The following is a 24,286-nucleotide window of genomic DNA, read 5'->3' as shown; positions in this document are numbered from 1 at the left end:
TTTTGTAGAGTTGTGAGCAGGTAGCCTGAGCATCTGAGTGGCACCTGATGGAGTCTGAACACAGGAGAGCCCACCGTCCCTGGACTCAGAAACAACACCATGGAGTTGATCTGACATGTCTTGGTGATTTGCAGAATGTGCCCGCTACGCATTAACTAGATATAAACAGTAACTGCTCTATACTGATAAGTGGTGTTAATGGCCTAAGCAAACTCCTTGGGACCAGGGTGCCAAAAAAAAGCCCCGGTGGGCTTGCAGCTGCCCTGAAATCCCTCCGAAGACCCTTTGGATCCCAAATCTAGGCCCCATCTATTTCCAAAAAGGGGTAAATTTCTCCGACTTGCGCTCTCAGAGCCAAGCCCTCTGCTTCCCTCTCCTTCTAAAGGTCTTAGCAACCTCTGCTCCTGACCAAGGCACATGGCAGTGCGCTCTGCTTTGCCCAGCTCCTGGTCTGTGGCTCCCAGACTGGGCTAACCCAGGCAATTGCCTCTCAGTCAAAACCTCAGCCAGGTCACAGATTACACGCGCTCAGCGATCATCCCATGAGGCAAAAATTCTAACACAGGTGCACTGAACGCAACTTAAAGGTGGGACCTTGTTGGTGGGTGTTTAATGAAAATGTGCAGGTACTCAATTAAGCTTTCAGAAGGACAGAAAACAAATAAACAGAGACTTCTTTCCACCATCCACACCCCAGTGCCGCTGTACAGAGATAAACACCCGTTCACTGTTTCTCGTGTATTCTTGCAAAAATGTTCACACAAGCACACACTCACACACATCTTGGTAGGCACAAATGAGTTATACATTATACACCCTCTTCTGCATACTGCTTTCTTCTAACTTTTTTTTTAAAGATTTTATTTATTTATTTGACAGAGAGATCACATGTAGGCAGAGAGGCAGACAGAGAGAGAGGAAGGGAAGCAGGCTCCCTGCTGAGCAGAGAGCCCGATGCGGGGCTCGTTCCCAGGACTCTGAGATCATGACCTGAGCCGAAGGCAGCGGCTTAACCCACTGAGCCACCCAGGCGCCCCGTCTTCTAAATTAATCTTGGAAGGTTGTTCCCAATCAGCATATGCTGACTGACCTTATTCTTTTTAAACAGCTGTATACTATTCTAAATATATAGCATATAATTTTTTGTTTTTCTTGCCAGCATGCTCTCCTCTTCCTTTCAGGAATATCAGCCTACCTTTCCTTTGGGGAATCATCTCTTCCTCCCTGTCAGTCCCATGACTTGGATGGGGATGGGTCTAACCCCATCTCTGGCTTGGACATATGGCCTGGACCTTGCTGTAATGATTGAGTCATTGATGGACACGTGACCCTCGTTAGGGCAATGCCAGCCATGGCCTGGACTTCATTCAAACTGTTAAGGAAAGAGAAGTCAGTAACAGACAGAGTTAGGACTGTGACTTGAGCAGTAGATGGTTTTGTGACCGTTCCACTGCATTAGAAGCACCCCTAAATCCCAAGGGAATTGTGTTATCAGAGACACTAGCATGTGACTCAGAGTGGCTGGTGTGGGCTAACCCCCTCCCTCTCCCCTCCCTGCCATCTCCAAGCCCTGCTGCGCCAATGAGAAGCAGGCTGTGCCTTGGCCCCTGGGTGCAGAAAACATGATGTGGGGATTTACCAGCTACCGCCTTGCCCATCTTATTGTCGTGGTCACGTCCTTTAATTCTCATGGATTCTCATCCTTCCTAGGGACAATCTTTGGAGTAGCTTAGGAAAACCCTGGGCTGTGCCAAAATCTTTGCTGCTTCAAAGATTTATTCACCATGATCATCTTTTGATGTACACAGTCTGAGGAGCTAACCAAGGGCGTGCTCATTTCCTGGGCCATAGTATCATCGGCGGTGTGTCTCACATTCGGCTCTGGGATTGGAAAATCTCTTGCCCAAAGTCTTTTGATGATCCCCACTATTTCCCACTTTGAACATTCTATTTGTGTGCTCCACTTGGGGGTCACAAATATGGGCTGGATATTAGGGCGAGGCTGAGGATAAAAAAGATTTGAAGTCATCACCTGGCCTGAGAAGGGGCTGATGGAAGAGGCTGGATCACAGGCATCACTGGGAACCTGTTGGTAATAAAAAAGGGGGGCAGGACGGGGGAGTGGTCCTTTCCTGCTGGGAAGACTTGTTCCAGCAAGATGAGCCATGCGCCAGAGAGAAACACTTGACAGAAGGGAGGCTCTGCCCCAGCAGAGAAACATTTCTTCAGTAGAAAGATACCTGCCCCCCAACCGGGTCCCCCTGCCTTTCTGAACCCAAAGAAGAAGGACCTTGAAGACCCCGTGGCTTGAGCGGAGTCGCAGTGAATCGTACAGCAATACTCACATGGACTTGGCAATGAGAATTTGATTGTTGACAGCCAAGAATAAACTCTGTGAAGGAGACTATGCCAAAATACAACCATGCAACAAAATATGTTCAACTACCAGTATTTAGTTTTTCTTCTTTTTGTATGGTTTTACAATTTTTCACTTTATTCACTTATGTAAAGTGAAATGATTATAAATAATCTGTTCCTAGCCCTATTTCTGCCAAGACCTAGGACCTCCCTGGTGTCCCACAGTGATGGGCATCCTGGTTGCAGACCTTAGGTGATTGTGTGGACTTGTGGGCTTGCACCAGTGTGGTGGGAAGGCAATTTGGTTTCTCAAGCCCAATCCAACAGAATAAGCTGAGAAACCTACAACTTGTACACAGATTAAGCTCTCATTCCAATGGAAAAACAGGAGTTGAGGATGAGGAAACAGATGTGGGACTGGGATGGGAGAGGGAACATTCAGGGGGAGGGCCTCAGGTGACTGTGGGTCAGTCAGGGAGGGAGTACAGGTGGAGTGAAGGTCATTGAGGAAGCCGGGGCCTGGGAGTGAGAAAACCCACCATCCACACACCTGCCCGACGCAGCCTTCAGAAATGCCCTTGACTTCCAATTTTCAACCTAAACCGGGGAGGTGGTCAGCTCATGTCTGTAAGAGTCCCTGGTGCTTAGCAGATGCTCACCAATTTGAAATGTTGTCCCACTTGTCCCCATCAGAACTTTGCTCTCTCCTTTGTCTCCTGGGTCAAGGGTCTGGGCCAAGTGACAGCCCCCACTCCTCTGCTCCAGCTCCAGGACGCCAGAGGAAAGCCCCTCATTTTCCTTAAGTCTCGCTGCACCATCCCTGTCAACTTTATTTCCATTTTACAGAGGACAGGCCGGAGGCTGGGAGGGGCAGCCGGATTAGAGGACAGGTCTCCCGGCTCCAGAATCCGCGCTCCTCTCTCTGCAGCATCTGGCATCCCGCCGAGGGCGCGGGTGGCCGGCGGGGCCGTGGCTGTGGGGCTGTCCCTGCTCCTCGGCGCCTCCTCCCTCCCCGTCCCCGACCCGCACCCCTCCCTCCCTCCCCGCGCCACCCCGCCACCCGCGCGACCGCGCGCCTCCACCCGCTCCTCCCCGTGGCCCGGCTCTGCGCGGAAGCTGCGGCTCGGCGAGGGCAGGCGCGGCGCGCACGGCCGGCGGAGGCGACAGCGACCGGGCACAGTCCGGCGCGGGGAACCGGGCTCAGCCCCGGCCAGCGCGAGCCGCGGCCCTCGTCCACCCGAGGCCGGCCTGGGGGGCCCGCAGGGCGCGCGGAGCGCCGAGTGCGCGTCGGGCTGGGCCCCGCACCCCGGCGCAGGAGCGCGGGCGCGGCGCGGCGGAGCGCGGGGCATGGAGCCGGCCCGGGAGCCCCCCGCGCGGACCCGGCCGCCGCCGCCCCCAGCAGCCCGCCCCGCGCCCGCCCCCGCCGCGCCCAGGCCGCGCTCGCCTGCCGAGGTGGAGGGCCGAGGCCCGGGGGGGCTGCTGCGGCGATCCGGGGGGGGTTGTGAGGGCACCACCTGGTGGGGGGCCGTGGTGGAGGGTAAGAGCCGAGCGCCCCCCCCCCCCCCCCCCCCCCCGCCCCTTGGCCCGGGGACCAGGGTAGGGGACCCGGGAGGCAGGTCAGAGTCACCTTGGCCAAGCTCCCAGAGGGGAGGATGGAGCGCCCCGGGGGATTGACTTCAGGGTCCTCAGATGCCACATGGTGGAGGGGGTGGGGGATGTAGCTAGGGACTACCTATGGTTACAACATTGACCCTACCTAGACAGCTACTTATCTTTGACCTTGGGAGCAGGTTTCATGCTCTGAGCCCCAATCTCCTCCAGAACTAAGGCGGGGGGTCAGCTACTGAGCGGCTCTCATCTGATGGGCATGTTGAGAGGGCTGCTGAAATCTGTAGTAGTGGAAAGGTTTGGGCGAAGTGACAAAAGCTGTAAGCCCAGAGATGGTGCCCATGCCCCGTGGGAAGTTGGGTGGGGGGAGGGTGCTGGTGGTGATGGGGACACATAGGGAGAAGAGATGTCGAGAATATGCCTTTGGCTCTTCCTTGCAAGGTCATGAGTGCCACATACCCCTTCCAGTCAGATGGGCTCAGGGAGTGGCCCCTGGCTAGGGGGTCACTAGTACAGTACAGTCACTAGTACAGTACACTAGTACAGGGAGCAGAACCAAGTGGAAAATAGATTTCAAGTTCATGAGTTCTTCTGGAAAACTTTGTGGCCACTGGTGGTATGTGGTGTGGGAGGTGCTGCAGCTGGCATGGGAGAGTGCTGGCCTTCTGGGTCCTCCTGATATCCCCAGTCCAAAGGCTGAGGATCTGGGCAGTATTAACCAGGGAAGCCCAGAGCTGGGGTCACCCAACCCACAGGGACAGAGTATTAGAACAGGAAGGCTTCCTGGAGTAGGTGATGTCTTAGGTGTGGAGAGAAGACAGGGTGCACCAGGCTCAAGGACTGACACGTTCAGGGGCCAGGGGGCCAGGACTAGCTTGTCCCTTGTGTCAAACTGAACTCTGGAGTACTAGGATGGGGGGAGGGGTGGGAGGAGATGAATCTGGAGGGCCCAGACTGCGGATGGCCACCCAGACCTTGCCAAAGAGTTTGGACTTTGTTCGGCAGGCGGTGTTGAGAGGTTTTAAGCCTAGAATGAGCCAGTGGATTTGCCCTTGGAAGAGTGGCCAGGTCAGTGAGGAAGGTGGGGTGGTGGTCGGTGCGGGGGTGGTTGAGGTGGGTGGGGTGGGCAAGGCCTAGCCGTTACTTGCCAGCGTAGGTGCCTTTTTGCGGAGGGAGAGGTGGGCACAGGAATGCCAGCTTTCGACCCAGAAGCTAGAGGGCCAAGGGTGTGGACGAACTCTGCGCTGACTCTGGAGGGAGGGGCAGTCCGAGGCCTGGATGGTGATCTGGGACAAAGGAAGCAGAGATGTTGGATCACGGAGTAGAAGAGCCGTTGCAGGCTGGGAAGAGTTGAGCTGAATAAAGGTGGACAAACCCCTCTCTCTGCCGAGCATTGTTGGGTTTGCCTGTGATCCCTGCTTCCCTCCCGCCCAAGTTATTTCTTGAAGTTGCTCACACCTTTTGCGGGTATGTCTTCATTCACTCCTGAGCGCTCCTGCAGGGTCTGCCCTAACCTAACGCCAGCCCCCTGATGGTTAGGACCACTTCGGGGGAGATGTGGCCTCTTCAATGCCTCTCTGGCTTGCTGGTTCCTATTTTACCTCCTGCCCTGACTTTGACCCATTCTGCTTCCTGCTCCTCGCCGGCGCTGGGCCAACCACCTGCAGTTAGGCTGAAGAAGGCAGGAAAATGGCCCAATGACTGGCTTCTCTACCCTGGCAGAACCTAGCTGCTCCGTGCTTCGTGCCTACTTGTGTCCAGCCTTCCAGCCTTGTCTTGCCTGTCCCAGTGTGGCTCTTTACCAGGTCTGGCTCTGTGTCTCCTGCCACCTCTGGTTCTCCCCATGGGCTCCCAGCAGCTGTCCACCCTTGATGCCTGTGGTCCTCGAGGGCTCAGCATCTGAAGCTTATGGACGTTTACTTTTTTTTTTTTTTTTAAAGTAGGGTCCGTGCCCAGTGCAGAGCCCAACATGGGCTTGAACTCACCACCCTGAGATCAAGACCTGAGCTGGGATCAAGAGTTGGTAGCTCAACTGACTGAGCCACCCGGCATGCCACACCCCCGCTACCCCCCCCCCAGCCATGGATTTTTTCTTCAGTAGTTTTAGCATCTGGAGTCTGAGTCCAGGGTGTTCTCCTCTACTGGTGCTCTGAGGGTCTGCTGGGTGTTCCCTTGACCCTCCCATCTCCTGCCAGAAGAGGGAAGCTCAGGGACCGGGACTGGTCTCTCTAGGGTGTCACTCTGTGGGCAGAAATCATAGGACTCGGACTGAGGCAGGTTGGTGAGGCACAAAGAACACAAAGTCTGGAGTTGGGTAAACTCACCTTCCACCACCATGGGCTAGCAGCTTTTCAAACTCATTTGAGCCTCAGTTTCCTTATGTACCAAACTAGTTAATGATTTCCTCCTCTCAGGGCCACACAGAGTGGTAGGCTGTGCGGGTGACCCCTCTCCCCAGCTCTCTGCGCCTGTGATGAGGGAGCTCAGGTGAAACACTTGGACTTCTGGTCTACCTACCTTGAGTCGGCTTCCCCACTCCAGACTGAAGTCCGTGTAATAAGCCCAGTCGGCTGACATGGAGAAACACCCGTGATGGGATGACGGGTCTGCGGGTCTGGGAATGAAGGGCTGTGCGGCCCTTGCTTAGCCAAGTACCTGTCTTGAGATAAGTGGGAGATTTTTGGACTTGACCAAGCTAAACATTAAGGGGCCCTGAGCTCCTTTATTTCCAAGCAGCTGACATCGCAGAAGCATGTGTTGTGTGCTGGAGCCCGGGCTGGGGGCTTTCACGATACTGTCCCATTTAATCCTCACACATACCCTGCTGGGGCTGGTGAGTGTTCTGCAGACGAGGAAACAGACTTGGAGGGGCCAAGTGTCTTGCCCAAGGACACAGGTTGGTTGCTAAGGCGTGTCTGCCACAAAGGCCCCCTGCCCTGAGAGTTCTTGTTTCATCCCGCGTGGACCAAGGATTCTGGGCTTCGTTAGGCTCGTTGGACAAAACTGAAGTGTGTTTGGGACGCGTGTAGCTCTCCTGCCCATGCTCCCCTGCCACCTCCAGCGTGGACATTTTTTCCTTCCTCACGGGTTAAGTGAAATGGAGAACTTCTTCAATTTAAACCAGGATTAGAGCTCAGGACTCCATGACTTTTCTTAGGTGAACAATTAGCTCTATAAATAGAAAACCAAACAGAAGTTCTTCTGACCAAGACTTCTCTCCTGGTGGCTGTTCACTTTTCCTTCCACCTGCCCCCCAGCCAAGCAGGAGGGGCTGGGAAAGATGACCCAGCGCTTCGGCCTGGGTTCTAGAAAGACTGGGGGTGACTGGAGATGGGGATATTTCTGGTATCAGGGGTGGGATGGAGAAAAGTGGCCTGGGGGGGTGTATGGCAGGGGACAGAGTGATTCTGCATATCGCCAGGCTATAGATTTTCCAGAGCTCACCGATTCTGAATTTTTAATGTTGAAAGTTTCTTGATTAGGCATCAACCCGCAACTTCCTGATCAAAACCACACTCATGCATTTAGCAAAGTCTTTTAAAAATTTAAAAATTACCAAACTCTACATTTGATAGTTTCAAAGAGTCACGACTATGCTCACCAGACTGTGGCTCTGATAACTGAGAAAGGTCAGCGGTGAGTCTCTTCTGGGCCCTGGATGTGAGGGTGAGGGGACCTCTGTCTGGGTTGGGAGCCAGATTCTCAGCGGGCCCTGCTGACATGACGCTTAAATCGCCGACCTTTATAAACACAAGTTACTGCGTCCTCCAAGTCCGACTATTGTGGACCATTGCCTAGAAGGAATGATAATTGAGTTAGACACGTCTTATGGCTTGAAGAGTATCTCCCCCTGCTCTCCCAAAGAGCTGTATTGAAGAAGCTGAACCACCAGCTCCTGAGAATGGGACCTTATTTGCAAATATGGTCACTGCAGCTGTGACCAGTGAAGACAGGCTCATGCTGGAGTGGGTATGCTCCTAATCCCATAGGACTAGTGTCCTTATAAGATGACAGTCACATAAAGACAGAGACACCCAGGGAGAAGGTTGTGGGATGAAGAAGGCAGAGCCAGGAATGAGGGGACCGCAAACCAGGGATGAGGAAGGTCACCAGCAAACCCTCAGAAGACGGGAAGAAGCGAGCAAGGACTTTCCTCGCCTTTGGAGGGACTGCGGCCCTGCTGGAGCCTTGAATGGGGACTTGTGGCCTCCAGAAGCGGGAGACAAGAAATTCCTGGTGTTGTAAGTCATCTAGTTTGTGGGGTTTGTTACCGTAACCCTAGGAAACGAATACGACCTTGTTTTGGATCGTCCGGCCCCACAGCCATCCTCTGTGAGGGCAGCAGTGAGCAACGAGTTGGGACTCCCTTGAGTGTCCTTTTTCTGTCCCCGGTGCTGTGTCCAGAGCAGTTGTCCCCAGGAAAGAATGAAGAGCTCTTCGGTTCTGGTGGCGTTGGAGAAGCTTATGCAGTTTCCCAGCACATTTTCCCTCTTTCCTTCCGGAAGCCCGCTGATATGACAGTAAAGGGATTTTTAAAAGGATGTACGGACAACAAGAAGAGAGAAGACAATAGCAATACAGTTGGGAGTTAGGAATCAAGGATGAGTAGCAACTGCTTCCACTGACCTGAGAAGGCTCGGAAAGCAAAGGAGCAACCTGAGTCACAAGCAGGAGCCCCTAAAGTATGGAGATGGGGGGCACCAGTCATCATGGCAGTGAGTGAAGGGAGGGCTGGAACAGGAGGGCTGGTTGAACATTTTAGAAAGGGTTCAATTGCGAGGTTCTCTTCCCAGCCCTGGTAGGAGCCTGGAGCTAAACTTGAAAGAGGGCCTCTAGAGGACAGGACATTAGGGGACAAAAAGTTAAGGGGACATTTACATAATGAATGCTTAGGATGAGCTCCCAGCCTCTCCTGGTTAAGCCCACACTCTTCAGGAGGGAAACAGAAGAGTCTTCTCCAGGAACTCTGGCCCACCTGAGAAGAAAAACCCCAGAAGGTTAGCACTCACAGCACCTTGAGGACCAGCCCAGCCTGGTCGCTCTGCCGGGACCCCACAGCCGATAAGCCCCTCTCCGGTCTCGGAGGCTCCAGTGGACTCTTTCCTTCTGCCTTAACCAGGAGCAAATCACCAAGCATCTCCAGACATCTGAGGAAACTCAACGACATGGAAACTAGAGCCCAAAACAAATGAAGAGGAAAAAAAGAAAAAAACAATTTAGAGGAAAAAAGAGACTACGCAGGGAGAAATAAGCTTTCTGCCCACCTTTCCTCTCCTTCTCCTCCTCCAAAAAACCATCAGTATATCCTCAAAGAGATAAGAGAAAACATGGCATCATTTTTGAAAAAGATTTTTTATTTATTTTATGGGCAGTGGGGCAGAGAGAGTCCCGGGCAGACTGTGCTGAGCACGAGCGTGGAGCCTGAGGTGGGGCTGGGTCTTACCGCGCTGAGGTCAGGACCTGAGCCAAAACCAAGTCAGACGCACAACAGACTGCACCACCCAGGAGCTCCAGTATGGCGTCATTTAAAGCAGGATGCTCAGGCTGCTGGCAAAGGGAGATTCTAAGGTGGCGGCGAGCTAAGGCAAAATCAGACTGTCACGGCAGAAGGTTCTGGGGGCCGCTGCTTCAAGAGCATTGTTATGGACTGGACGTTCATGTCTCCCCGTGTGTCAATCAGCAGATGAAGGGATAAACAACAATAGTAAATACACATATATGCGTATATACATATGCATATACTCATACAATGGAGTATTACTCAGCCATAAAAAGGAATGTCATTCTGCCACATGGTACAACATGGATGAACCCTGGAAACATTAAGGGAAATAAGTCAGACACAAAAGGACAAATATTGTATGATTCCACTCTTATGAAATCTCCAGAATAGGCAAATTCACAGAGACAGAAAGTAGATTAGAGGTAACCAGGGGCTGGGGGAGATGGCAACCAGGAGTGAAAGCTTAATCAGTACTGAGTTTCTGTTTGGGTGGTGAGAAAGTTTTGCAAAGAAACAGTGGGGATAGTCGCACAACATCATGAATGGAATTAATGCCACTAACTGTGCACCTAAAAATAGTTTAAAAAGGGGTGCCTGGGTGGCTCATCGGGTTAAAGCCTCTGCCTCCGGCTCAGGTCATGATCCCAGGGTCCTGGGATCAAGTCCCACATGGGGCTCTCTGCTCAGCGGGGAGCCTGATTCCCCCCTGCCCGCCGCCTGCCTCTCTGCCTGCTTGTGATCTCTATCTGTCAAATAAATAAATAAAATCTTAAAAAAATCATTAAAATGGCAACTTTTAAGTTATGTCTATTTTATGACAATAAGAAAAACCTAAATAGGGGCACCCGGGTGGCTCAGTCCATTAAGCGTCTGCCTTCTGCTCAGGTCATGATCTCAGAGTCCTGTGATCGAGCCCTGTGTGGGGCTCTCGGCTCAGCAGGGAGCCTGCTTCTCCCTCCGCCCCTCCCTCTGCTTGTGCTCTGTCTCTTTCTCTCTCTCTCTCTCACTTGGTCTCTCTCTCTCAAGCAAATAAAATCTTTAAAAAAATGAGAGAAACTTAAATAGAGTCGATGTCTAAAATCTAAAAGGGTTCTTCCATTAAAAAGAAAATACAAATTTTCAGTGATAACAAAAAATATATAAAAATTAAGAAGGGGGAAGGCAGGGGATCAGGGGAGGTTTTGTGAAGAGGATGGAAGGTGGAGGCGGGGCGGGATTCCAGGGGTAGCCGTGGAGGAGGAGGGCTCTGGGGGCAAGGACCCAGGCCTTTGGGCTGTGAGGACGGGCTGGGTCATTTCAGCGTGAAGCCAGGAGCAGGCAGAGAAGCCGCAGGAGGCAAGAACTGGAAAGCTCCTCGGCCCAGAAGGCAGCAAGTGCAGAGGCTCGGGGGAAGTGTTTTAGGCCGTGGGGTCATCGATTCTGACCTGCGCCCCGGAACGGCAGCAGCCCGGCTTCCGTGAGCGGCAGAGGCCCACCGAGGGCTTGGGAGACCTCGGCTCGCTGGGCCAGGGTTCCCTGGTATCAGGACCGGAGGCGTGGCAGTGGGGCGTGGTGGTGGGCTGGGTGGCCGGGCACTGAACTGCTTCTCTCTCCTCAGACACCACCACACGTCTCCTGCTGGGGGCCATCGCAGTCCTTCTGTTTGCCATCCTGGTGGTGATGAGCATCTTGGGTGAGCATGTGCGGGCTGAGAGCACCCACCTCGTCAAACTCGGGTCTCACTGGGTAAAGAAAGGTTCCAGACATACCACATATTCCGCGGGGCCCAAAGCCTAGACAACATTGTGCTGTTTCTAGGTGCGAGTTGAGCCTAAAGTAATATATTCACACGACGACTCTCTGTGTCCCCATGTGGGGGCGTGGCTGGGTGGCTTCAGTGCCATTCTGTACGTGCTTCCAGGACGCAGAGCCAGCTTGAGGTGAGTGAGACAGGCGCTGCTTCTTGGAGGAGACCGTTTGGGGACAATGGCCTGTAAAGATCACGTTCATTCATTTAACGAACATTCGTGGAGCCCTGCTGTGTGTCAGGCCCCCTAAATGCAGAGGATAGAAAACAAAAAAAGAAAGGATGAATGGGACACCATCTCCCCTGCCCAGTAAGGAGGCATCACGGCTAGGGGGCTCCCCCTGGGGGGACCGAAAGGGAGAAAGGAATAAAAGAGACGGAACCCTTCAAGGACAGGCAAGGCTCTAGGACCGGGAGATTGGGCTGCTTTTTATGGATTCAAGTCCAAGTGTGTGGTGCGTTCCGAAGGGTTTGCAAAGTGGTTTCAGTGCTTCTGTCTTTAATCTTCGAGAAGCACCCAGAGGCGGGCGCCATGGAAGGGGAGAGAAGTCCAGTGACAGTTTTAGCTCCCACCAAATCCTCCCCTTCGGGCATGCACATTAATCAGGGGATCTGTGAGCGTTTAGAAAAGAATATGGTGACCAGCTTGGATTCATCTAGAATAATCAAGACAAATTAGATGGGTTTCCTTTTGTCCTCGCGCTAGTTGGGGAGATCAGAGCAATGCGAAGAGAGAGTGTCTTGTGATTTTCATAAAGCAGCTGAAATGTACCCACGCCATGGGCAAGACTCCCAGTGGTCCTGCGCTCACTGAGAAGACAGGCTGGACTGTCGATTATTCGACTGGTGTCGGTGTGGCTGTAGGTCTCTCAGGGCTGGGGTACCATGGGCCAGTTCTTGGCTCTGTCCCTGTCTACACTGTAATCAAACAGTTGTACGGAAACAAAAAGATGTTGATGGAATTTGTCAGTGATACAAGGATGCTCAGGGTGACAGATGAAGGGTGCTTAATACGAGAGGTGGGAAAAAAATCAAGACTATAATCTATCTTTCCAAAACGCAAATGAGCCAACGTGAATGAGATAAAGGTGGAAGAAATAAAAATAAGACCTTTGGACGGATTTAAAAGGTGACCGATACCTGTTCTGGACACAGGGGAGAGCTGGCTTAGAAACAGATCCCATGAAAACAATCGAAGGTTGTGTTCCGCCCGCCCAGGGAAGCACACGTCTGCACGTACCCGCCGATTCCTTTCCTGGAAGCCGTCTGCAGACAGGCAAGCTGGCAGCCGCTGGAAGGAGTGTGGCCGTCACTGTTGCTGGGGCTGGGGCCACAACTGGCATGTTCCAGTCTGTTCTGGGGGCAGCATTTGGGTGCCGATGTGGACACATTGCAGTGAGCCAGGCAGGATGGAGAAGAGTGTGGACAGCGTCCCCTGCAAGAAACTGTGGAAGAGAGGGTGTCTGTTTAAACCTGGACGAGGGGAGGCTGGCGAAGGTGGGCCAGGCTTGCCCTGGGTCACTCAGAGGCCGATCCTAGGTCTGTATGGCTGGGTCCCAGAGAGGCAGATTGGGACTCAGACCTGAGAAAGAACTTGACAGCAGCTCAGTAGTGGACCAGGTTGAACTGTTAGCTAATGAGGGTGTGGCCAATGAGATCAGACCCTTGGAGCCTGCCGAGGGTTCCCACTGTGGAGATCGTGTACACGTGGCCTCCAGGTCCTTTCTAAATCGGTGTTTCTGGGCTTACATGCCCCAGGGAGTCTGGGGAGAGAGAGGAGCTCTTAACCCAGGGCTGAATCTGCTGGCACTTCCCCTTGGCGGTCACACCCCTGCCAATCTCCCCAGTTTCCCTGTTTATTGGGTCACCAACCTTCTCCCCTGCCGGGCACTGTGAGAAGGGCTCGCCTGGGGAGACGGCTGTCCAAGGCACCCCCGGAGGGCACCAGCGTTCGGCAGGTGGAGGAGCGTTGGGTCACCGAGTGGGATTCCTGAGGCGGGAGCCGGGCATGCTGTCAGATGCTGAGTCCGTCCCCCCACCCCCGTCTCCCCTGCAGCTTCCAAGGGCTGTATCAAGTGTGAGGCACCCTGCCCAGAGGACTGGCTACTCTACGGAAGGAAGTGCTACTTCTTTTCTGAGGAGCCGAGGGACTGGAACACGGGCAGGCAATACTGCCATACCCACGAGGCTGCGCTGGCTGTGATTCAGAGCCAGAAGGAGCTGGTGAGCGCTGGGCCGGGGGCGACCTCTGGGGACAACCCCACTCCTAGGGTGTGGCGTCCCGTGTGACATGTTTCCAGAGCACGCACAGCATGGGGTATGCTGGTGAACCCCGTGGGGTCTGAGCACATCTCCAAGGGGCTCCTGTTTCCACCGCCATGGTGAAGGCCAACGATTTCAATCCAAGGCTGGCTTGCTGAACCCAGCTCAGTATCCTAAAGTGTGAGCATCACCAATTATAAATGCCTTTGTGAATGAGGAACACACTGGCACCTTCTACGCGTCCAAATCAGGGCATGAGCTCCTGCTGAACACCCAGAACAGTTTTCTCAGTAGGAAAGCGAAAGAAACACAATGAATGAGTCTGTTGATCCATTTTGGATTTTGAGGGTAACAGTGGTATGGCAATCCAAAATGGCAGGTAATTGCAAAGTCACTTCTGTTTGTCTCTGATACACAGTGTATTATCTCCCTGCTGCAGAGAAGGCCAAGAAGCCAAATGAATGTTGCAATTTGTCCCAAATAATCCATTAAGTGGGCAATCCCAGGCTTCCTGCCAATCAGGAACGCTGACTGGTTGGCTGGACCACAGAGCTGGGAAGACAAACCTTGTCCAAGGCTTCTTGGTCCAGTGGGCATGCTCGCAACTGCTGGGAGAGGGGTCAGCGTGAGTGCTGGGCACTCGGTGACCCTAGTTCCTTATTTGCAGGACGCAGCGAGGGATCCCCCTTTCAGGGTCTCTATATCCCAGGAGCCAGTCTTCTCAGCTGAGGTTAGTCCAGGGATGTATGAACAGTTAGGAAACCACAGATGACTCGGGTTTCCCTCTTTCCTTGATACAGGAATTTATGTTCAAGTTCACACGGAGGGAGCCCTGGATTGGCCTGCGCAGAGTCGGGGATGAATTCCACTGGGTCAATGGCGACCCGTTTGACCCGGACACGTGAGCTGAGGCTTCATCTTCTGGCTGCTGATCTTAGGCTAGGGGAGGCCTGGCCCCCCGGACACAGCCTCATGAGGGAGAACCAGTGGGTTTGTGCTAGCTAGAGCTCTAACCTCCAGGGTCAGCAGCATGTGACCGAGAGAATGATAATGAAGACGACTTTACTTCTCTCCCTCTCCCCTAATGTCCAGCCTGGTTTGGCGGCTCCACTGTACATAATCATCAGAGCTTCCTGCTGTGGGGCCCAGGCTCTTTCCATCTTGTGGCTCCCCGCCTGGGGAGCGGCTCGTCTGTGTGGCTCCGTGTGGCTCAGAGGAGAGGGAAGACATGACCCGGATGTCCCTTGGCCTTGGCCAGAACTTAGCCCCACGACCACAGCTGCCTGCTGGGGAGGGTGGGGATGGAGCCTCTATTCCGGGCAGCCGGTGTTGCCTAAACATTAGTCCTACGGAAGAAAGAGGCTCTGACGCCAGGGTACTGTGAGCACTCCCTTAGAGAAAACAGCACCTGAGGGTGCTGGTGGTGTGAGCAGTGGTGGGATTGCTTGTGTGACCCAAGCGGTGTGGACGTGAGAGTGTGGTGGGGCGGCAGGTGTGCAATGACAGGGACTGGTTTGTAGGGTGCTGGTGGCAGGGGACGTGGGTGGTGGGGGTGGTGACTGTGTGTATGGAGGGAGCAGTCCAGGCTTAGGGGATCACGGTAGGGGGCATACAGGGGAACAAGTTTCTAGTCCAGCCCCAAGGCTGGAAGTATAGGCCCTGAGGAGATGAGGGGCGGGGTACAGCTGCTCACCTGATGATGATGATGCAGGAGGGTCCCCAAGGCAGGAGAAGTGGGAGGCACCCAAGACCCCCAGCCCTTCACCATGGCCGGTAGCTGGTGATCAGCCACCTCCCCATCCAAGGCGGGCTTAGGGCTTAGCCTTCAGGCGGCGAGCAATCTGTCAGCGTCTTCCCTCCTGGCTCCTGTGCCCTTTGTTGTGCACCCCCTCTTTGTCCTCATTGTTTCTTCCTTTTTTTCTTTTTCCTTTTCGTGCCTTCATCCCAGATCTATCCTTAGAGCTGCTGAGAAGTCTTGCACTTTCTGCCTCTCTCTCTCTTCTTCTGGAAGCTTCCCACTCCCTGAACCTGGGAGAGCCCTGGAGGCTGGGGTCCCCAGTGTGCTCGCCACCTGCCAACCAGAGGACCTTTAGGCATGTTGCTCTGGCAGTCCTGCCTGGCACCCCCTCTTGAGGTCATTCTGGTGCTCTCTTGTGAGACGCTGGCTCCAGCCCTGGCAGGGATGTCAGGTCAGGGTGACTGAACAAGGTTGAGAAGAGATCTTGAAATTCAAAAGGAAATGATTTTAGGTAGAAAGAACCCCCATCCCCCACACCTACTGATGACATCAGCCAATGCCAGGGTGAGTCAGGTCCGCCCCTGTGAGATAGTTTCATTCGGCTCGTCTCTGCTGGGCTCTTCCTGTGCTGGACGCTGGGTGCTGTAGGGGAGCCCAAATGAGGGGGCATGGAGCCCACTGTGTGGGTGCTGACCGCCTGGGGGACAGGTAGGGACAGACGGACACAGGCCTCCATGTCCCATGGTGCAGGCAGCTGCTGTGGGGAGGGAGGCTGGGCAGAAGGTGGTCCTGGCCCAGATTCTGACTCATGGGACTAGTGAGCTGACTGGAAGGCTGTGGAAGCAGGATGGGAAAGCGCAGGGCGTGTTCAGGAGACGTCTGTGGGCATGCTCAGGATGGCTGGAGCCGTGGTGCACACAGTAGGCAGACAATGGGAGGGCACATTAGAAAGTTCTGTAGGGGCTAAAGGTATTAGAAGGTGGATCCAGAGGGAGGGACAGGTCGCAGGGCCTCCAGGCCACCCAAAGACGGGCTACGTGTGCCAGGTTGTAAGTGCCTGCTCTCTTGTCTTCTGGTCACAGATTCCCCATCTCGGGCCTGGGAGAGTGTGTCTTCGTGGAGCCCACCCGGCTGGTGTCAACCGAGTGTCTGATGACCCGGCCCTGGGTGTGCAGCAAGACGGCCTACACGTGAGCTGGGTCAGGCCAGAGGCGGGCCTCCAGCCGGGCTCCGAGACCGGCCCGGCCCTAGCTCGTCTCCACAGCGAAGCAGTGGAGGGTGCCCTCCACCCCCGGCCCCTGGTCCAGGTCCCACAGCCCTGGCTCCTAGTCTCCTTGGCCCCAGGCAGGTCCTGCGGCTCAGCCGTCAAATCCCACGTGCTCAGTAGTGTAGGCATTCCCAAGACACACACACGCACACGTACACGCGCCTGCACAGGCATGCGCACAGTCCCTTCTCAAGTTCAGAGTCCACTCTTGGTCACCCCAAGTCCCTCCCTGGCCCCGCGCTGGAACGTGTCTCCCCCACGCGGCCCTGGTGCTTGGAGGAGGAGTGGGCGCTGACGCAGACCGCGTTTCTGTCTGCACCATCACTTCTCCCCGGGGATCTGGGGGGGCCAGGAGGCGGGCTTCCCCGGCCCCCTCTGTCCGCCCTCTCTGCCTGGCCCGGGGTTCTCAGGCAGGCCCCTGCTGTGTCTGTGGTGCTGTCATGTTGGTCACTGACAGAATAAAGAGATGACTGGCACCCAGAGGAATCGGCTGCCTTTGTTCCGGGGTCATGTGTTGGGGGGGTGGGGAGCAGAGGCACACATCTCTGGGGGCCTGTGTGTGGGGAGCCACCACTGAGATGCACCCGATCTAGCACGGCAGGTGATGATATGTAGGAGCTGAGGACCAAAACCCATTCTGTGGCCTCAGGACCACTTAATGTGGCGGGGCTGCCGAGTTATTCTTAGATGGCTCGGGGGTGCGCTCTGTCTGGGTCCTTCATTACTATTCAACTCAATATGACAAATGTTTATTCACATCACACCTAACACGTGCCAGACACCACGCCACGCGTGGGGAGCAACAGCTTTATCCCCCAAGCTGCACACAGGGAACAGAGGCAACAGCTTGGGAAGCACCAGAATGTTCTAGAACACAGTTGAGGGATGGTTTATTCTGCCTCAGGGGAGAAGGAGGGTGAAGCGAGCAGGATTAGCCATGCAGAAAAGATGGTGTTCATGCGGGGGGGTGATGGTAGGATAAGAGCGTGTGCATGTCCTAGGGCCTCTGATCTTCCTTGATCTGCCTGGGGAGGAAATGGGGGTCTGACATTTCCCCTGGGCCTGTAGAGGCTCCAAGTGCCACCACCCCAACACACACACACACACCTGGAGCCCCAGAGCTCACCCTAGTGCGGCCCAGGCTTCCCCAGCCTCCTCTCAGTACCCCGGGCTGACTGCCCGCGAGCCGTGTGCAGGTGAATTTGGGTCCTGGCCCACTTTCAGAAAACAGCTCAGAGGGAAACCAGGTCCTGCTCTGCTCTACTCAGTCCTTTTACTGCTGGGTTTTCAGACAAAACTGTCAGCTTGGTTTTGTTGAACTTTCTGCCTGCTTTCCAGATATCTTAGTAGAATATGGGTATTTTTGTGATTTCCTCTTTTGTCTTTAGTGGGAAACCAGTGAGGAAACTGATGTAGAATAAAGAGGTGACAGCAACTCAGCATGGGGGTGGTGAGGCCCCGTGAGGGTGGCAGGAAGCCCACCACCTCCCCTGTGCATGTCGGAAGCCTGTCTGGGGGCTGAGGACTGAGGAAATGGTCAGCGGCAGCATCAGCTACTGGGGGGCGGGGGTTGGGGGGAGTCTCCCTCCCACTGATTCTCAGTCATGCACAGGCCCATGGTTCCTTTTCCCCTCAAAGATAGCGAGGCTCAAAAGCCTTGCAGGTGGTACCCACAGAAATGTCCGAGGCAGGAAATGCTGCCACAGGGGGCGAGGGTCCCTAGCAGGGTCCAAAGGTCCCAAGGAGGGGGTCATGGCCTGCCAGGGCTTTTGAGCTGTGCCCTTGTCCTGCGGGGTGGGGGTAGGGGGGCTCCGGTGGGGAGAGCTGAGCAATGAGGGGGGGCCGGGAAAGGAGCAGGGGGACAAGACAGGGATGATGAACCCGTGGCATTCAGATCTTACCTCTTACTCCGTCATCCAAAGCCTGCCACCTGCGGCTTCCAAGTCTGCACTGCCAGATAAGCTCTTCTGACCTTGGGTTTGTCCTGGGAACACACCACAATTCTAAATCAGTTTAGCGGCTAAAGGAACACTGACTCGGGGTCGCCAAGGCTTTCAGAGTTTTCCCATCTGATGCCTACTAAGGAAGGAAGCACGAGACAGAAACCAAACACTGGCACGCCAGAATCCAGAAACGTAGAGCATCCTTCCCAAGGTTAGACAGCGGCGAAGCTCCTCACTCTCCCACGTGGGCTGAGCCCGCGGGTTTGCGGGGCTGCGGCGCCCGGTGCTGTGCTCTTGGCGGCCACAGGGGGGCAGCACTGAGGGCGGGCACCACGGTTTCCGACCCTCCCCCGAGCCGTTCCCGCCCCCCACAGTCCCCGTCCCCCGCCTTCCCCACGCCCCACTCCCGAGCCCCTTGCGAAGGTTCTTCCTTGCCGAGGCGCGCTCTGGCGTTGAGAATGTGCCTACCTTGGAGCCTGGGCTGCCTCTCCCTGGGTGGATTTGAACCCAAACCCCAGTCCGGCTCTCGGTGACCCCCTGCAGCAGGCAGGGCCCGGTAGAAGGCTGAGCACTCACAGCAGGCACTCCTCCCTCAAACGGCGTCTGTGGAGACGGAGGGCGACAGGGAGGACTGGGTGAGCGTGGGGGCGCTGGGCCGCCCCGTCAGCCAGTGTCCCCCTCGCGCGTCTCCTCCCGGCGAGGCCCGCACTGCCCGTCCGCGGTTACAGACGAGGAGCAGACTCAGAGAGGTTGAGGGACTGCCCCGCGTCACACAGCCACGAGGTGGTGGAGGCAGGGTTTGAACTTACCCCCACCCCACAGGCCCTTGGGAAGCCACTGGTGTGGCGGGCATGTCCCTTGCCCAGCCCGCTCTGAGGCCAGCTCTGAGGCCAGCTCTGGCGAGGGAGGGTTGGGAGGGTGTCCGTGTGGGGGTGCGGGGCCACCCTGGGAAAACAAGGTGGATGCCCACAGGCAATTCTTTCTCGGGACACTTTTGTCTCCTTCATATGATTTCATTCAAATTACCCACGGCTGGTGGGGGTGAGGCAGATAATGACTTCTGTCCTTTTCCTTCTTCAGGGTCGGGCTGGAGCCTCCCCCAGACGCCTTGGGGGACCGCAGCAGCTCCCTTGCCCCAAACTTCCAGCGCTTTAAGACTGAGCATCTCCGGTGACCCGAGTCTCCAGGCCTTGTCGTCTGTGACTCCTCTCTGCACCATCTGACTGCGCCGTCATCTGATTGTAAACTGCTGGAGAGCAGGGATTGTGTTGTTGGCCTCTCCTACCACACACGGCACCTGCTCCGAAGATGGTTCCCATGACAGCAAGATTGCCCACAGCGCCTGGAACCGTGTGCCACCGCCAGAGGGGGCAGAGGGCGGTGTGGTCACTGTTCTTTAAGCTTTGGTGGCTATGGTGTGGTTTTAGAGGCACAGCAGAGGTGAATCTTTAACATACTTTTTTGTAGACGTTTTATTTATTTATTTGACAGACAGAGATCAAGAGTAGGCAGAGAGGCAGGCAGAGAGAGGAGGAAGCAGGCTCCCCGCTGAGCAGAGAGCCTGATGCAGGGCTCGATCCCAGGACCCTTAGATCATGACCCGAGCCGAAGGCAGAGGCTTTAACCCACTGAGCCACCCAGGTGCCCCTTTAATGTGCTTTGCTTCAGTTAAATGAGCTCACTCACATTCCCTCAGCGTGCGCGTCCTGCCTGGGCTGGGGGGACTGGGGGGTGGCCCAGTACAGTGAGGGAGAGCTGCCTCAGCCTCCAAAATGTCCTTCACATCACGCACAGAGTCCACGATGGGGACATGGCTGAGTGGAAACCAGGCTGACTGGGCTTGGCTGCTAAAGGTTCCCGGGCCCGCCAGGATAACCGTGCTAATGTCACTGCGTCATTCTGTAAAACATGATCTGGTTTTCAGAAAGGCCCACTGTCTGCTGAGTGCTGACACCAGGAGGGGGTGGAGGTGGGCGAGGGACCTGCCTTTTCTCTCTTCTTGGTCTGTAGCGTATGGGACTCAAGGTGGAGGCATCTGGAAAGCCTCCTGCCACCTTCGTCAGAGATTCCCTGCTCTCTGGAAGGGCAGCCTGGAGTGGGCACATACTGGGTCTGGCTCCTGAGACTTGCCTGAGACTAGTCTGGGGCTGCCTCTACCGACCAGGAGGTGTGGAGCTCGGGCCACATTGCTAAGCCTCTCTGACCCCAGGCTTCACCTCTCTAAAGTAGAAATCGCACCTGCCCTGTCTCCCTCACAGTGTTTTGAGAATTGTACGGGTTAGACTTTCAGGGGTTAGAAATTATCTACCCCATTCTCACCACCCACGAGGCCCAGAGGGATTAAGTAACATCTCCAGGGTCACACAGCTAGTGGCAGAGCTAGAACTCAGGTCTCCTGCCCTCCTGCTCCCTGTTTATGCTCTTATCATTGCACGTGTCCTGCTTTATTTGTTTACTTGTTCATCATCCTTGCATGAGTGTAAGTTCCTAGAGGGCAGGGGTCCACTCTCACACTCCTTTGTTTCTGCAGCATCTGGTACATACAGACGGTGCTCAATAAATATGCGTTGAACTAAACTAACCTTGGCTGCTAGTTCCAGCGCTCTTTCCTCTACCCATGCTGTCTCTGATCCTAGAAACCTGTACTTCCAGCTCAGCCTCCCACAAAGTATGAAAACTTGCAGATGTGTTAGAAAGATGCTCAACCACATTGCCCTTCCCATTAGGGTCCTGTGGCTTATAGCACAGAATCCATCTGAGCAAATACAGACACATAAGACAAAATTGGAATAAGGGTAACAACTAACATGAATAGAGAGGTGAGTAGGGCCAGGAACTGTGTTAAGTGTTTCATACATGAAGTGCCAGCCCCATGGTAAGTGCTTAAAAAAAGGTACTATTTGGGCACCTGGGAGGCTCAGTTGATTAAGCCTTTGACTCCTGATCTCGGCTTAGTCCTTGATCTCAGGGCTGTGAGTTCGGGTCCTGCATTGGGCTCCACAATGGGCCTGGAGGCTACTTAAAAAAAAAAAAAAGTATTACTATCTTCTTTAACTATAATGTGAGTTGAGTAGAATATTAGAGTATGCTAGCAGCTTCTGCCAGGATGCCAAAATTTCAGAGGCTAACAAAGTAAAGATCTTTTTTTTTTTTTTAGGCTCACGCCATAGACTAAGCGGATCGGTGATGGGGAACAGCTTTGCTCTGTCTGGGGCCTTTGGATGTAGCGGTTCACACTGGATGTGTTTCAGAAGTTGTGGTAGATGGGAATGCCAGCAAGCCTTTTCACTATCCTTCTGGGCACACGGAAAGATTGTAGTTCCCAGTCTCTTTGCAGTTAGGTACGCAGTGACTTGCTTTAACCAAGAAAAAGTGACACATGTCATTGCTAGGTGAAAGCATTTAAAAAAAAAACTTACTTTAAATTCAATTAATTAACATATAATGCATTATTTGTTTCAGGGGGACAGGTCTGTGATTCATCAGTCTTATATAACACCCGATGCTCCTTACAACACATGCCCTCCTTAATGTCCATCACCCAGTTACTCCATCCCCCTTACCCCTCCCCTCCAGCAACCCTCAGTTTGTTTCCTATGATTACGAGTCTCTTATGGTTTGTCTCCTCCTCTGGTTTCGTCGTTTCATTTTTTTCCTCTCTTCCCCTAAAGTCCCCTGTCTTGTTTCTTGAATTCCACCTATCAGTGAGATCATATGATAATTGTTTTTTTTTCTGATTGATTTATTTCACTTAGCATAATACCCTCTAGTTCTATCCACGTTGTTGCAAATGGCAAGATTTCATTTTCTGATGGCTGAGTGATATTCCATTGTGTTTATATAAGATATACACATCTTCATTCATTCATCTGTTGATGGACATCTAGGCTCCTTCCATAGTTTGGCTACTGTGGACATTGCTGCTATGAACGTTGGGGTGCAGGTGATGCTCCGGATCACTACATTTGTATCTTTGGGGTAAATACCCAGTTGTGCAATTGCTGGGTCGTGGGGTAGTTTTATTTTCAACTTTTTGAGGAAGCTCTATACTGTTTTCCAGAATGGCTGCACTAGCTTGGATTCCCATCCAGGTGGGAGCATTTAAGAACCAAAGCAGACTTCTTCAAATGTTCCCTCCTTTCCCCAACCATGACTTGTTTATTTGGGGTTTCATAAGGTTGAAACATCCTGGAATGCTAAGCCACTATGTAGGGGACGGGTCTCCTGGACAGCTCTGGATCTGCAGCAAACTGTGTGTGTGAGAAATCAAGCCTGAGACTTGCACCGATCATAGCCTATCTCCCCCTCCGCTAGCCAGGGGCCAGCCAGGAGGTGGCACGCACGCTGCCCACAGACCACTGGTCAGGACAGTCATGGAAGGCTGAGGAGGGCAGTCTAGTCGATTCTGTCCGTTAGTGTCATCGATCAATTTTGGAAAATTCTTCACCTTTACCTAAGTATTTCTCCGGCCTCACCCTTCTTTTCTTCTCTCTTCCCGGGACTCCAGTTAAGGCTGTTGGATATTATCACATGGGTCTCTAATGCTTTATCTTTTTTTGTTTGTTTTTGTCACTTGTACCAACAAAGCCGGGATTACACTGGATCTGTAAATCAGTGTGAAGACCTAGGCCATCTTAATAATGTGACTATTCCATGCAACAGTGTAGACCTCTTCATTTTTTAAAAGTCTTTTAAAATTTCAGAAACTTGTTACAAGTTTTAAGGGTAGAGTTTCTGCATATATATATATATATATTTTTTTTTTAAAGATTTTATTTATTTATTTGACAGACAGAGATAACAAGTAGGCAGAGAGGCAGGCAGAGAGAGCGAGAGGAGGAAGCAGGCTCCCTGCTGAGCAGAGAGCCCGATGCGGGGCTTGATCCCAGGACTCTGGGATCATGACCTGAACTGAAGGCAGAGGCTTTAACCCACTGAGCCATCCAGGCGCCCCTTCTGCATATATTTTTAAAAGACTTATCCTCAAGCGTTTTCAGGTGGCCAGGAAGATGGCAGACATGCAGGCTGAGCGCGCCAACCGAAAGCAGTGAACCATCTTTCAAAATAAGAAGTGGGTCCTGCTTAGAGAAACTGGCAAGGGGAAGCTCCTGTGATCCTACGAAAACATCGGTTTGGGCTTCAAGATGCCCGAGGAGGCCACTGAGAGCACCTTGATGAGACAAGAGGGACAAGAGATGCCCCTTTCCTGGCAATGTGTCCATCCAAGGGTGGATTCTGTCCAGTGTGTGACCAAGGTGAAGACGCAGAGGACCTCTGTCATCTGCCGAGACTACCTCTGCTACCCCCAAAACTACAAGCTCTTTGAGAAAGGACATAAGCATATGTCTGTGCACCTGTCCCCTGCTGCAGGGATGTCCAGATCGGCGACATCATTGCAGTGGACAAGTGCCAACCCTTGAGCAAGACTGTGCATTTCAAGGTGTCCAAAGTCACCAAGGCTGCTGGCACCAAGAAGCAATTCCAGAAGTTCTGAGATTAGACATTTGCCCACATCCCCAAAGAAAGTAATTTCCCAACTAAAAAAATAAAAACTTATCTTCAAATATATTTTTCATGCTTCTACAATTTTAAAAAAATATTTCACAGTCCAACTGTTTGTCACTGGTATAAAGAAATAGAATCGGGCGCCTGGGTGGCTCAGTGGGTTAAAGCCTCTGCCTTCGGCTCAGGTCATGATCTCAGGGTCCTGGGATCGAGGCCCGCATCGGGCTCTCTGCTCAGCGGGGAGCCTGCTTTCTCCTCTCTCTCTCTATGCCTGCCTCTCTGCATACTTGTGATCTCTCTCTCTCTCTCTCTGTTC

At 53.7% G+C, this 24,286-nt stretch overlaps 1 protein-coding gene and 1 pseudogene across 1 annotated transcript; both read left to right on the top strand.

Moving 5' to 3' along the window:
• Positions 1–3,404: 3,404 nt before the first annotated feature.
• On the top strand, positions 3,405–16,861 carry CLEC2L (C-type lectin domain family 2 member L). The gene is made up of 5 exons (XM_032867885.1): positions 3,405–3,895; positions 11,067–11,141; positions 13,312–13,478; positions 14,318–14,418; positions 16,338–16,861. The coding sequence occupies exons 1-5, from the start codon at positions 3,706–3,708 to the stop codon at positions 16,447–16,449; spliced, it is 645 nt and encodes a 214-aa protein (XP_032723776.1). The 5' UTR covers positions 3,405–3,705; the 3' UTR covers positions 16,450–16,861.
• Positions 16,862–23,474: 6,613 nt separating this feature from the next.
• LOC116872225 lies at positions 23,475–24,023 on the top strand (annotated as a pseudogene).
• The last annotated feature ends 263 nt before the right edge of the window (positions 24,024–24,286 follow it).

Source organism: Lontra canadensis, unplaced genomic scaffold (assembly GCF_010015895.1).
Source record: "Lontra canadensis isolate GAN:19392208 unplaced genomic scaffold, GSC_riverotter_1.0 scaffold2, whole genome shotgun sequence".
Lineage (NCBI taxonomy): Eukaryota > Metazoa > Chordata > Mammalia > Carnivora > Mustelidae > Lontra > Lontra canadensis.
The sequence above is the reverse complement of the archived record's forward strand: the minus strand, read 5'-3'. Positions and strand labels throughout refer to the sequence as shown.